Here is a 14,102-nt window from a genome sequence, read left to right as displayed (position 1 = left end):
GGGACACACTTGTCTTTGTACTCCTCTCCTGATTGCCACCACACACTTTGACACCAGCTGAACCAAATAAGTTTATCTTTGTCTCATCAGACCACAGGACATGGTTCCAGTAATCCATGTGCTTAGTGTCCTTGTCTTCAACAAACTGTTTGTGGACTTTCTTGTTTATCATCTTTATAAAAGGCTTTCTACTGGGATGACAGCCATTCGGACCAATGTGTATGGTCTGAGCTCTGCCAGGTGGACCCCCCCTCCTGTACCCTATGCAGCAATGCTAGCAGCACTCATATGCTTATTGTGAAAAGACAACCTCCCGATATGACGCTGAGCACATGAACTCAATTTCTTCAGTCGACCATGGCGAGTCCTGTTCTGAGTGGAACTTGTCTTGTTAATCCTCTGTATGGTCTTGGCCACCGTGCTGCAGCTCAGTGTCAGGGTGTTGGCAATCATCTTATAGCCCAAGCCATCTTTATGTAGAGCAACAATTCTTGTTTTGTTTTTCAGATCCTCAGAGAATTCTTTGCCATGAGGAACCATGATGAGCTTCCAGAGACCAGTATGAGAGAGTGTGTGAGCGATAACACCAAATGTAACATCTGCTCCCCATTCACACTTCAGACCTTGTAATGAGTCACATGACACCGAGGAGGTAAAATGGCTAATTGGGTACAATTTAGACATTTTCACTAAAGGCCGCTTTACACGCAACGACATCGAAAACAAGATGTCATTGGGGTCACGGAATTCGTGACGCACATGGGGCCTCGATAGCGACGTTGTTGCGTTTGAAACGCACAAACGACCGTTAACGATCAAAATTACTTACCTTATTGTTGATCGTTGACACGTCCATTTCCCAAATATCGTTGCTGTTGCAGGACGCAGGTTGTTCGTCGTTTCTGCGGAAGCACACATCGCTATGTGTGACACTGCAGGAACGAGGAACATCACCGTACCTGCGGCTGCCCGCAATAAGGAAGGAAAAGGTGGGCGGGATGTTCGTCCCGCTCATTTCCGCCCCTCCGCTTCTATTGGGCGGCCGCTTAGTGACGTCGCTGTGACGCCGCACGAACCGCCGCCTTAGAAAGGAGGCGGTTCGCCGGCCAGAGCGATGTCGCAGGGAAGGTAAGTATGTGTGACGGGTGTAAGCGATGTTGTGTGCCACGGGCAGCGATTTGCCCGTGATGCACAACCGACGGGGGCGGGTGCTTTCACCAGCGATATCGATATCGCTGTGTGTAAAGTACCATTTAGGAGTGTACTCCCTTTTGTTGCCAGCGGTTCAGACATTAATGACTGTGAGTTATTTAGAGGGCACCAAATTTACACTTACACAAGCTGTACACTGACTACTGCACATTGTAACAAAGCGTCAGATCTTCAGTGTTTCAGGAAAAGATCTAACAAAATAATTACAAAAATGCAAGGGGTGTACTTACTTTTGTGATACAGTATGCTACAATTTTCCATACATGGAGCCCCAATCGAAAGAGTGATTTTTGTAAGTGAAGCCCACCATTGGAAGAAAAACTTCTGTATGTGGAGCCCCCACGGATGGAGTGATTTCTGTATGTGGAGCCCCCACGGATGGAGTGATTTCTGTATGTGGAGCCCCCACGGATGGAGTGATTTCTGTATGTGGAGCCCCCACAGATGGAGTGATTTCTGTATGTGGAGACCTCACGGGTGGAGTGATTTCTGTATGTGGAGACCCCACGGGTGGAGCGATTTCTGTATGTGGAGCCCCCACGGGTGGAGGGATTTCTGTATGTGGAGACCTCACGGATGGAGTGATTTCTGTGTATGGAGACCCCACGGGTGGAGTGATTTCTGTGTATGGAGACCCCACAGGTGGAGTGATTTTCTGTATGTGGAGCCCCCACAGGTGGAGTGATTTCTGTATGTGGAGCCCCCACGGGTGGAGGGATTTCTGTATGTGGAGCCCCCACGGGTGGAGGGATTTCTGTATGTGGAGACCTCACGGATGGAGTGATTTCTGTGTATGGAGACCCCACGGGTGGAGTGATTTCTGTATGTGGAGCCCCCACGGGTGGAGCGATTTCTGTATGTGGAGCCCCCACGGGTGGAGGGATTTCTGTATGTGGAGACCTCACGGATGGAGTGATTTCTGTGTATGGAGACCCCACGGGTGGAGTGATTTCTGTGTATGGAGACCCCACGGGTGGAGTGATTTCTGTGTATGGAGACCCCACGGGTGGAGTGATTTCTGTATGTGGAGCCCCCACGGGTGGAGTGATTTCTGTATGTGGAGCCCCCACGGGTGGAGGGATTTCTGTATGTGGAGCCCCCACGGGTGGAGGGATTTCTGTATGTGGAGCCCCCACGGGTGGAGGGATTTCTGTATGTGGAGCCCCCACGGGTGGAATGATTTCTGGTATGTGGAGACCCCACGGGTGGAGTGATTTCTGTATGTGGAGCCCCCACGGGTGGAGTGATTTCTGTATGTGGAGACCTCACGGATGGAGTGATTTCTGTGTATGGAGACCCCACGGGTGGAGTGATTTCTGTATGTGGAGCCCCCACGGGTGGAGTGATTTCTGTATGTGGAGCCCCCACGGGTGGAGTGATTTCTGTATGTGGAGCCCCCACGGGTGGAGGGATTTCTGTATGTGGAGCCCCCACGGGTGGAGGGATTTCTGTATGTGGAGCCCCCACGGGTGGAGGGATTTCTGTATGTGGAGCCCCCACGGGTGGAATGATTTCTGTATGTGGAGACCCCACGGGTGGAGTGATTTCTGTATGTGGAGCCCCCACGGATGGAGTGATTTCTGTATGTGGAGCCCCCACGGATGGAGTGATTTCTGTATGTGGAGACCTCACGGGTGGAGTGATTTCTGTGTATGGAGACCCCACGGGTGGAGTGATTTCTGTATGTGGAGCCCCCACAGGTGGAGTGATTTCTGTATGTGGAGCCCCCACGGGTGGAGGGATTTCTGTATGTGGAGCCCCCACGGGTGGAATGATTTCTGTATGTGGAGCCCCCACGGGTGGAATGATTTCTGTATGTGGAGACCTCACGGATGGAGTGATTTCTGTGTATGGAGACCCCACGGGTGGAGTGATTTCTGTGTATGGAGACCCCACGGGTGGAGTGATTTCTGTATGTGGAGCCCCCACGGGTGGAGGGATTTCTGTATGTGGAGCCCCCACGGGTGGAGGGATTTCTGTATGTGGAGCCCCCACGGGTGGAGGGATTTCTGTATGTGGAGCCCCCACGGTTGGAGTGATTTCTTATGTGGAGACCCCATGGGTGGAGTGATTTCTTATGTGGAGACCCCACGGGTGGAGGGATTTCTTATGTGGAGCCCCCACGGGTGGAATGATTTCTGTATGTGGAGACCCCACGGGTGGAGTGATTTCTGTATGTGGAGCCCCCACGGTTGGAGTGATTTCTTATGTGGAGACCCCATGGGTGGAGTAATTTTTTCTGGCTGTCTCTGAGAGATCAATTAGTCGTCCTGTCATCTGTGCTGAGTGGAAGGGACAGAGCGGAGTCATTTTCCCTCCATTAACCTGAGTGTTGGCTTTACCCCGGAGAGTGTGCCAGTCGATCTGTTGTCCCTGACGTGTCATGTACGCAGCGTTCTGCTAATTGCACCGTCTTCCTCTGGAGCTGTCGTCTCTTCCCGGCGCGTCTTTTCTTACACACTGTGCCGGGCGCCGCAGCTTCGCCGAAAGAGTTAACGACACTGCTGTTCACGGTGCAGGAATATTTAAAGGGACCCTGCCCTTGTTGTGTATCCTCGCTCCCTCCTCGCCTTGCACGCAGGGTCTTGCCGCCGCTGTCTGGCAGCTTTGAATGACTTGGCTCAGAAGTTTAAACCTGCCGCTGACTCCCTGAGGAATCCCAGCCCATGACATCACTGGGAGGACCCGGGGCGGTGATGCCTCCCTGCTGCCTCGTCTTCCTCACACCGCTCAAAGGCTTCTGCTGAGACATGGGCTCCTGGACTTGGCCACAGGTTCAATCCACCTCTCCTCCCTTCACACGTCTAAGAAGCCAGATGCCAACCTCACAGGGACCACTGATGTGTCTAATCGCAGCTGCCATGGATGTGCCATACTAAAACCTGGGCATCAGCCTTACACGGAGCATCCCTCAGAGCCTGGTAAGTCATCCGGCAGCGATCATGGAGTCATACCTAGGGTCATGTGCAATATAACCGAGTGTCACGTGACCAGAAGGGGATTGGATCTAGAATTTGATTTCTTTTAGATTTTTTTTATTTGCTCTTTTATTCTGATCTGACTTCCTTTATACATAGAGAATGGCGCAGGTTTAGACTAAGCGGTCATTGCAGATCCCATAGTTTTCATGTTCCCATTAATGTCCATATATTCAGCCTATGGGTTTTTGGAAAGGCTGGGACTTTTAGTTGAGTGGCTCTGAATACATTGATCCCTGTCCCTGAGATTTAGGTGCTTTTTTGTTTGTCCAATCTGACTAATAATTGGTCTACAACACCTTTAATTCTTGCCGATGCATTGTCCACGCGAGCGCCGATAGACTAGATCATAGTAGATCATTGCTCATTTTACATGCATCAATCATCCCGAGTTTGCGAGCTCTGTCGGGAATAACAATCGTTACTGTGATCACTCGATCCCACAAATATTGCATGATTTTCATCAGGAAATCACTGGATCTGTGTGGCCGTCCATCACTGGTCACAATGTGATCATGCTCACTCGTCACCCGATCACCGAGTATATTCACACAGACAAGGATCGGCAAGTAGCATGAATTCTGACGATTATCGTCCCACGTAAATGGACGATTGACCCAATTGAAATTGGGTCTTAGCTGCTAGAAAATTGATCTCACGTGCGTAAGAAAATTGGCAATTGAGCGGCATCTGGAAGACTCCATTATAGGGAAACTAAATCTTCCTCCTCGTAACTGATGAGGAAGATGAGCATCGGCTCTTCATGTAAAAATACAGTATATCTGTGCGTGTAAACGGCCAACTCAGACCAATTTCGTCATCTGTTGGATCGATCTGATTGGATAGAAATCTGTGTACCTAAATCTCTTAAGGAACGCAGATGGAGGAGAATTCGGAGCTCCAGGGGGAGATAAGATCACGCGTGTCGGCTTGCGTTACATGACCATACTTCTGTTTACACGGGGCAGATCCCCTCGGGGTCCTGATGTTGCTGCTTCACATTTTGTCTCTAGAGACTTTGGAGAGTATAAACAGAGGATAGAAGTGCAGGAGGAAGGGCGACTTATCGGGCGGATGTCAGCGTTGCTCCGTCTGCTGTGTCCTGCAACGTTCTGTGGGTATAGTCCTCTGCGGTCACCATGTAGGGTCAGGGGTTTTGCCTTTGTTTGGTGAGACCTGACACATCATCTCATCAGTAGTCAGGATGTACAAATGACAAGAATGTTACCGGGAAGGATTCTCAACATGAACTGCATGCGTGTCACATGGCCAAGAAGGAGCTGGAATCATCTAACCAGATGGATGAGCGCTGTCATTTATGCCACTGTCTGGGCTGTGTGGTCATCATGCCCGGACTCTAAGCCCCAGCCTTTTATGAAGAGACCGGTGGAAAAGTATCAAGTCATTTTTGAACAAGTGGAGCAAAAACGTGACATACAATAGTGGATCACCCCCATCCACAAGGTGTGCTCTGTCACATAGTAAGCACTTTCCTGCTGTCTGGATGCCAATATTTTTTAGTATATCTAGTGCAACATTCATCACTGCCTGTTGAACAATAGCATACCTGTCAGTGCTGCACTTGTATTATCTGCTGTACAATATGCTGCCTCTCTGTGCCGCACAGGTTTGTATTATCTGTGGCAGACTACACTGCCTCTTCATGCTTCAAGGACTCGTTTGATATATCTGTATCTCACTTGTGTTATGGACTGTTATAATTGTGAATACTGACCATATGAAGATATCCAAAAACAGGACTCAAGATGGCGTTTGAACTGTACTCGCGTACGGGACTTTCTGGTCTTAAGTGAATCATGATGACTTAGCTTAACATAAAATGAGGAAACACATATATATACTGATTTCTTTAAATGTATCTGAACTTCCGTAATTAAAGCAGTCCTATTTCTGCCTGGATCAGTGTACACATCACTGGTCTGTGTGGATGAATAGAATAGCATGCTGCTGACAAATGACTCATGATTTGGAATGCAGACGAGTTTAAGATGTGGATGCATAACTTGGATTGCATCACCCTAAATTTTGCCCCTCTTGACACTTGTTGCCCCATCTTGTATTATGTGCAGTTGACTGTGTCTTTATTCTGCACAGGGTTGTATTATCTGCTATACAGTAAACTGCCCCTCTGTGTTGCACAGGCTTGTATTGTCTGTTGTACAGTAATGTGCTCTCTGCTACACACACCTGTATAATCTGCTTTACAGTAACCTGCATATTTCTGCTAGCCAGGCTTGTATTATCTGCTATACAGTAACCTGCCTCTCTCTGATACCCAGACTTGTATTGTCTGCTATTCAGTAGCCTTCATCTCTCTAGTACCTAGGCTTCTATTGTCTACTATAGAGTAACCTGCCTCTGTGGTACACAGGCTTGTATTATCTGCTGTATAGTAACCTTCCTCTCTCTGCTACATAGAGTTGTATCATGTGCTATATAGTAACCTGCCTCTGTGGTACCCAGGCTTGTATTATCTACTATACAGTAACCTGCCTCTCTCTGATACCCAGACTTGTATTGTCTGCTATTCAGTAGCCTTCCTCTCTCTAGTACCTAGGCTTGGCTTATATTGTCTACTATATACCGTAGTAACCTGCCTCTGTGGTACACAGGCTCGTATTATCTGCTGTATAGTAACCTTCCTCTCTCTGCTACACAGGCGTGTATTGCCTGCTGTACTGTAATGTGACTCTGCTACACAGGCTTTTATTGTTTACTCATGAAGTTACTGAGTGATGATATATCTTGATATATTGAGATATATATATAATATTTTTTTTTTTTCTTACTTTTCTTTATATATCCCTGGATGGTGATAATGTGAATTAGCCATTGTTGTGGCCACTCTTCTGGGCGGACCTCTTGCTCTCTAGATCTCCGCGGGCCTGATGATCTTCCTCGCGGCCTCTGTTGGGGCGGATGATTGCTGGTAACAGTGGTTCTGGCCGCTCATCTCCTCCATGAATCCTCCTGCAGGATAAACTTGTAGGAGGAGATGCTGATCATGGTCGGAGTATTCCCAGTGATCCTAACCCTGATAATATACGACTTGCTGCACCCAGGGGGCCGCTCCACCCATCACATCCCATTACTGGCCCCCGTGCCCGCAGTAACGGAGATGAATGTCTGATTTTGAGCTATGGGGACTCTCGTTATGAGCCATCACCTTAATTAATAGTAACTGCACCTTCAGTGGCGGATATTTATCATATCTTCATTACTCCACATAGTTTATTGCCGGGAAGGGATTGCAGCGGTCAATCAATCTGATCTTCGTGTGCCCTGAGGACCTCTTTAATGTCTGTCAGACAAGTGGCAGAATTTTGTATGCAGCTCTGGCTGTGATTGGAGTATAACAGATGTTGTCAGTAAGCTAAAAGGTGAGGTTTGATTGTACAGGTTACTTGGGGTCTCCTCATGCGTCGCTCTGCACAGGAGGTGGACATACCCCTTGATGTGTGACCCTTTATGTTTGATGTGAAGTATTTTCATCAGCGGAAGCCGCGCTCATTAGCTGCAGAGTTGAGGAAGCTCTATGGGCCGCGCACGCTTCCTGCTACACAGCCAAAGCTCAATTAGTGTTTCCCATATTTATACAGTGCACAATCCCAGGATGCACTGCTAGGCGATAATGAACATGGCTTAACGATGTGTCTTCAGGGCCCAGGCGGGTTTATGTAAACCATTATGTATCACTGTTATTTAGGCATTGTATGGCACTATTATTGTGGTAAAAAATGGAATAATTTATTATTGAGGCATTTCATTGCTCATTCATGTGTATATTGTAGTGCCATGGCTTGCAACTGTATGTTTATATTATTTGGACAGTGTATGGTCAGTGTATCATGTTACTTGGGCGCTGTATGGGGGTATTGTTTGGATACTGTATAAAAAAATGTTTTAGGACAATATATAGTATTATTAAGACACTTATTTGGTGTTGTTTGAATACTGGTAATATTTGGATATGTATAGTGATATTATTTTGACACTAGAGAGATATTACGTAGGCACCATAGAGGCTGTGCTCTTTGGCCCCTTTCTAGGCTGTGCTCTTTGGCCCCTTTCTAGGCTGTGCTGTTTGGGCGCCGTAGAGGCTGTGCTGTTTGGGCGCCGTAGAGGCTGTGCTGTTTGGGCGCCGTAGAGGCTGTGCTGTTTGGGCGCCGTAGAGGCTGTGCTGTTTGGGCGCCGTTGAGGCTGTGCTGTTTGGGCGCCGTTGAGGCTGTGCTGTTTGGGCGCTGTTGAGGCTGTGCTGTTTGGGCGCCGTTGAGGCTGTGCTGTTTGGGCGCCGTAGAGGCTGCGTGGTTTGGGCGCCGTAGAGCCTGCGCTGTTTGGGCGCCGTAGAGGCTGCGCGGTTTGGGCGCTGTAGAGGCTGCGCTGTTTGGGCGCCGTAGAGGCTGCGCTGTTTGGGCGCCGTAGAGGCTGCGCGGTTTGGGCGCCGTAGAGGCTGTGCTGTTTGGGCGCCGTAGAGGCTGCGCTGTTTGGGCGCCGTAGAGGCTGCGCGGTTTGGGCGCCGTAGAGGCTGCGTGGTTTGGGCGCCGTAGAGCCTGCGCTGTTTGGGCGCCGTAGAGCCTGCGCTGTTTGGGCGCCGTAGAGCCTGCGCTGTTTGGGCGCCGTAGAGCCTGCGCTGTTTGGGCGCCGTAGAGCCTGCGCTGTTTGGGCGCCGTAGAGGCTGTCCTGTTTGGGCGCCGTAGAGGCTGCGCGGTTTGGGCGCCGTAGAGCCTGTGCTGTTTGGGCGCCGTAGAGGCTGTTTGGGTACTGTAATATGACATTTTTTGCCTTCCATGGTGATATTGTTTATGCACAGTTTGTGTCATATTTGGACGTTGTATTTGACTGTTACTCTCGTGATTTGTTCTTTTGTAAAGTTTTAGTATTTTCATCTTTCCCCTCTGTCCTGTTGTTTCCGAGTAATATTTCGTCCAGAGGTCTCGCAGTTTTTGGTTTGGTCTGTGCTTGCTTTTGTCACTGTCATTTCTGTCTGGTTTTGGTTTGCGTTTCTCTGTTTCTGGCACCGGGGGTGTCTTGGATGAAGCAATTGAGTAAGAGAAGCCTCTGCTCCCAATAATTGCAGCAATCACAGTCACATGAGCCTCCTCCCCTCTGCGCTGGGACGACGCCACCAATTTTCCACCATTTCAGAGGTGTTGTAGTTGTTTTCAGAAAGACTGTGAACTGCGCTGGAATCCACTGCCTTGTCCTTCTTACATGTATTATTTTTCTAGGCTTTTTTCCAGGCAGACAAAGGCGAGGCCGACATATTAAAAACGTAATTATTTCACTTTTGTGTCCAACTTGGCGAAAACCCAAACTCTGATGGATGAAAAAAAAACATCTCACCCACTGAGCCAGAGCTTTGTTTCATCTATGAGAGCTGGAGCCGTACTGCAATGTACACAGTATAGTGCAATCTCCAGTCAGCCCCCAACACAGAGAGAGTAGAGCAGACCCCCGTCACCTGACGCAGAGAGCAGACAGCCTCCTCCCTGACCTATTCCCCCTCCTTGTCGCCTGACCCAGAGAGTAAGCAGCAGCCGCCTCCTTCATCACCTGACCCAGAAGGCAGGTGGCAACCAACCCCCCCCACCCCTCACCTGAGCCAGAGACCAGGCACCAGCCCCCCTCTTGTGTCTCCTGACCCAGAGACCAGGCAGCAGCCCTCTCCCTCCCCCTCCGTCACCTGACCAAGAGAGCAGGCAACAGCCGCACCCATCCTCTGTCACCTGACCCAAACAGAAGGCAGCATCCCCCATGCGTCACCTGACCCAGAAGGCAGGTAGCAGCTCCCGCTGCGTCATCTGACCCAGGGAACAGGCAACAGCCCCTTCCATCACCTGACCCACAGAGCAAGCAGCAGACTCCTCCCCTTCATTGCCTGACCCAGAACAGGCATCACTCCCGTCACGTGACCCAGAGAACAGGCAATAGCCCCCTCTGTCACCTGACACAGAAGGCAGGTAGCAGCTCCCGCTGCGTCACCTGACCCAGAGAACAGGCAGCAGCCCCCCCCTCGCCCGTCACCTAACCCAGAGAGCAGGCAGTAGACCCCCCTTCTCTGTCACCTGACCCACACAGCAGACAAGTGACCCCCGACCTCCCGTGTCACCTGACCCAGAGAGCAGGCAACAGACGCATCCACCCTCTCTGTCACTTGACCCAGACAGCGTGCAGCAGTCCCCCCCCCCCCCCCTTCAGCATTTGACCCTAAAGGGCAGGCAGTCCCCCCCCCCCCTCCACCTGACCTAGAGGGCAGCTAACCCCCCTCATCCCCTGACCTAGAGGGCAGTACCCTTTCCTGAGCAGCATCCAGGTCATAAATTGTATGGATTTTTCCATTGAAATCTATCCTTTATATCCGCCATGGCAGGACCTTTTCTTCTGTATCTACCTAAAATTGAGGTTCAGTTTTGTGCCACTTGTGTACCCCAGACATTGTAGAAAACAGTGAATGTTGCCAACCCTTGCAGAGCCTGCAGGACCCCCAGTCAGTCATACTTGGTAGCCTGCTCGTCGTCAGTGCCACGCTGCCTCGAGTTGTACAGCAGAGCATTGGATTCTGTACGGGTGCAGGAGGTCTGGTCATTGACTCTTACGTCTCAGTTCTCCTGGGCGGCCACTTTTTGCGTTCAGCACTTGTAAACACTAATTCACTTGACTGCAAATCCTGGTTCAAATGGGGGTTTTATGTCCCCTATGGACAGCTTTGTATTCACCAAAATTTATAGAGTGGTTAGATCTAAAGGATTCACATAAGCCTAAAAATGAGGGACTATCTGAAAGGGCACAACTCTGCTACCAGCTTAATGATGGAACAATTAGTTGTCTGTAATAAAAAAAATACAAATAATAAAACCTAGAGAAAACCTTTAAATAACCAACGCATTTTGGGTAAGAGGGATGCCCTTTGTCTAGCTAACAGAAGTTGCTTCTCGCGAGCCCTTCATATTTAGGCTTATGTTGCTTCTCTACAAATTTTAGCACATCCCATCCCGTCTACGGTTGGCCATCCAGTGGTTTACGTGACACCATCAACATTGCATATTATGTACTGTCTCTGGTGAGTTTTTCCATTTTTCTGTTAACCTCTTATAAAAGCCTACTCACCCAATGAAGCGTTTCTTTCTTTTTCCATTTTTTTTTCTGCCTCCTGTATGCGTGATTATCCTGTGCGAATTCCAGATCAGATACCTGGGATTTGATATCTGGCTGCTGTATATGGTAAATGGTCTATGGAGTCAGTGCCGGTGTAATTACAGCAGCCCCTCCGTCCCGTGCCCCGGCCCATTCACTGTCCCCGCTTAGGAGGCCAGTGATTGTGTATGGTGGGGGGGAGGCCAATGATTGTAACGTTCAGCTGTCAGATTGTGAGAGATGGCAAGACCTGCTTCGGCCTCATGTGACCCCACGGCTTCAGCGAGGTTCACAACGTTCCCGATGAGATGGTGAATAACTGAGTATTGAGCGCAGAACCTTGGAATAATGGCGGTTAATAATCCATAGCGCGTTGAGTTGGATTCATGCAGCGTCCTCCTAGTGACTGTGAATGAGGCCAATTAATAAGGGATTAGTAGGCAACTGCATTATTCCTCGTTAAATAGACCATTCATTGTGAGCAGGAAAAATGCCTCATACCTCCAGTCATTAAAGGGGCGGCCATGTACTTGCCTCCTAAGAGGTTGCATCGTCAGGTAGGTGCCCACGGGCCTTATTATACCTGTACTTGCCAGTGAACGGGCGACATTTTCAAGCTTTGGATGGAATATATAAGTGCAAATAGCAGTTTTTCACAAGTTGTCTTTAACCATTTGTGTTCTCAGAACTTGTGACTCCCCCTCTGAAGAGACGTGACCTCATCCCACCGCCATGGCGCGACACATTCTCCTGCTCGGCCTATTGGTAGCGGCTATCCTGGCGGTGATTGAGGGAAGCCTCCCCTTTTTTTCCAAGCAGCGACTGAAGGGGCGATTCCAGAGGGACCGCAGGAATATTCGCCCGAACATCATCCTCGTACTGACCGATGACCAGGATGTGGAGCTGGGTACGTGCCATGATAACGATGGCGGCTTTTGCTGTATGTAAATGATAAGGAGGGGAGAGAATTGACCGCCGTTCTAGTAGTGTACAAAGAAATATGGCGGCTAATGCTGTGTATATAAATGAAGGGCAGGTGTCAGGTGAGCTAAGAGTGTAAATGTAAAGATGGCGTCCGGCGCTGTGGTGCTGGGCAGCTGCATCCTGTATACGTTATATGAAGCCGCAGGTGCCGGAAGGTGATGTCAGCCGCGCTCTGCTCACCATCATTTCCTGTCACTAATATCCATGCAGAGTGACAAATCTAGGAAATTTTGGGGCTTAGATTTGCAGAGCGGCAGATTATCCCCTGCGCCTGGAATCTATCAGCAGCGCTCGTGCCACCGCATGCATTAACTACGAGTTACCGAGCCATCAAATCCCCAGACAGCAGCGTCTACATCGACTTGTCAGATCTGCTAACACCAGTGATGGAGCCGCCGCCGCCACGTTCATTACGTGCAGCTGACATTAGGGTAATTTCATTCTTCAATTAGATGGAGATTGTTCAGTCCCTGCCCCGGGGATCATTTATTATTCTGCTCATCCAGAAAATGTAAATAGCCGGCGGCCGAAAATCCTCAATACATCGATACGAGAGAAGTAAAAAGGAATAACAATGTATCCGTATACAAGGGGAAGAAATAATAATGTAGCAGGGCATGAGATGATGAAGAAAATTAATAATAATGGAGCCAAGCATGAGCCAACATGACTGATGTATAATAATATAATATATCAATACATAGGATGGAGAGATTACAAATAATATCAATGAAGAAATTATTAATAATCATTTATTGATATGAGACGAAGCAAATGGTAAAATTATATTGAGGCATGAGATAAAGAAATCTAATACTGTACCTATACAAGAGAGAAAGGAAATAACATTAATGTATCGCTACACGGGAGCAAGAAATGAATGATATTTAGAATGAATCTATACATGGGAGCAAGTGATTAGTAATAACGTATCGATACAAGAGGGGGAGAAATTATTAATAATGATGAAAGTGTATAGACATGGGAGGAGGTGATTAAAAATATTAATACCTTTCTCTAGTATATTGATGATACAGTGAAAATCAACCCCCTCCTGTTTTGCTATAATATTATTATTATTATTATTATTATTATTATTATTATTATTACTACACTCAAATATTGATACATTATTATTTACAGTATTATTTTTCCTCTTGAGTATTGATACATTGTTGTTGTTGTTTATTATTTTCTTCCTCAAGTATTGATTTCCTCAAGTATTGATTTATCATGATTATTTTTTCCTCTTGAGTATCAACGCTATTATTATTTAATAATAATAATAATAATTAAATGCTTTAGGGGAATAAAATAATAATTAAATGCTTTAGAAGAATAAAATAATTATTAAATGCTTTAGGGGGACAAAATAATTAAAAAAATAATAATATTAAAATGATTAATAATAATTTAATGATTTAGGGGTATATCATAATAATATTATATACCCCTAAATCATTACATTATTATTAATCATTTTAAAATTATTATTTTATTAATTATTTTGTCCCCCTAAAGCATTTAATTATTATTTTATTCTCCTAAAGCTTTTATTTATTATTATTATTATTATTATTTATTATTTTATTCCTCTAAAGCATTTAGTTTATTCCCCTAAAGCATTTATTATTAATAATAATAATCATTATTATTATTATTAATGCTTTAGGGGGATAAAATAAATGCTTTAGAGGAATAAATTATTGTTAATAATAATAAATGTTTTTAGGGGAATAAAAAAAAATTAAGTGTTTTATTTTGTTCCTCGTT

At 47.2% G+C, this 14,102-nt stretch overlaps 1 protein-coding gene across 6 annotated transcripts in view; it reads left to right on the top strand.

Moving 5' to 3' along the window:
- The window catches only part of SULF2 (sulfatase 2), a 127,251-nt gene that overhangs the window by 57,715 nt on the left and 55,434 nt on the right, over positions 1-14,102 (top strand). For 3 of the 6 annotated variants that reach the window (XM_075350640.1, XM_075350636.1, XM_075350639.1), the window contains one exon: positions 12,032-12,252. The exons of 1 other annotated variant lie outside the window; for it this stretch is intronic. In XM_075350640.1, the coding sequence (XP_075206755.1) occupies positions 12,078-12,252 (175 nt within the window). In that variant the 5' untranslated portion in view covers positions 12,032-12,077. Of the gene's footprint in view, positions 1-552; positions 653-3,855; positions 4,134-12,031; positions 12,253-14,102 lie in introns of those variants that run through there. 2 more of the 6 variants (XM_075350638.1, XM_075350637.1) reach the window with 2 other exon arrangements.

The sequence above is a fragment of the Anomaloglossus baeobatrachus genome, chromosome 5, assembly GCF_048569485.1.
Source record: "Anomaloglossus baeobatrachus isolate aAnoBae1 chromosome 5, aAnoBae1.hap1, whole genome shotgun sequence".
Classification (NCBI taxonomy): Eukaryota; Metazoa; Chordata; class Amphibia; order Anura; family Aromobatidae; genus Anomaloglossus; species Anomaloglossus baeobatrachus.
This window is presented reverse-complemented; position numbering and strand designations above follow the sequence as displayed.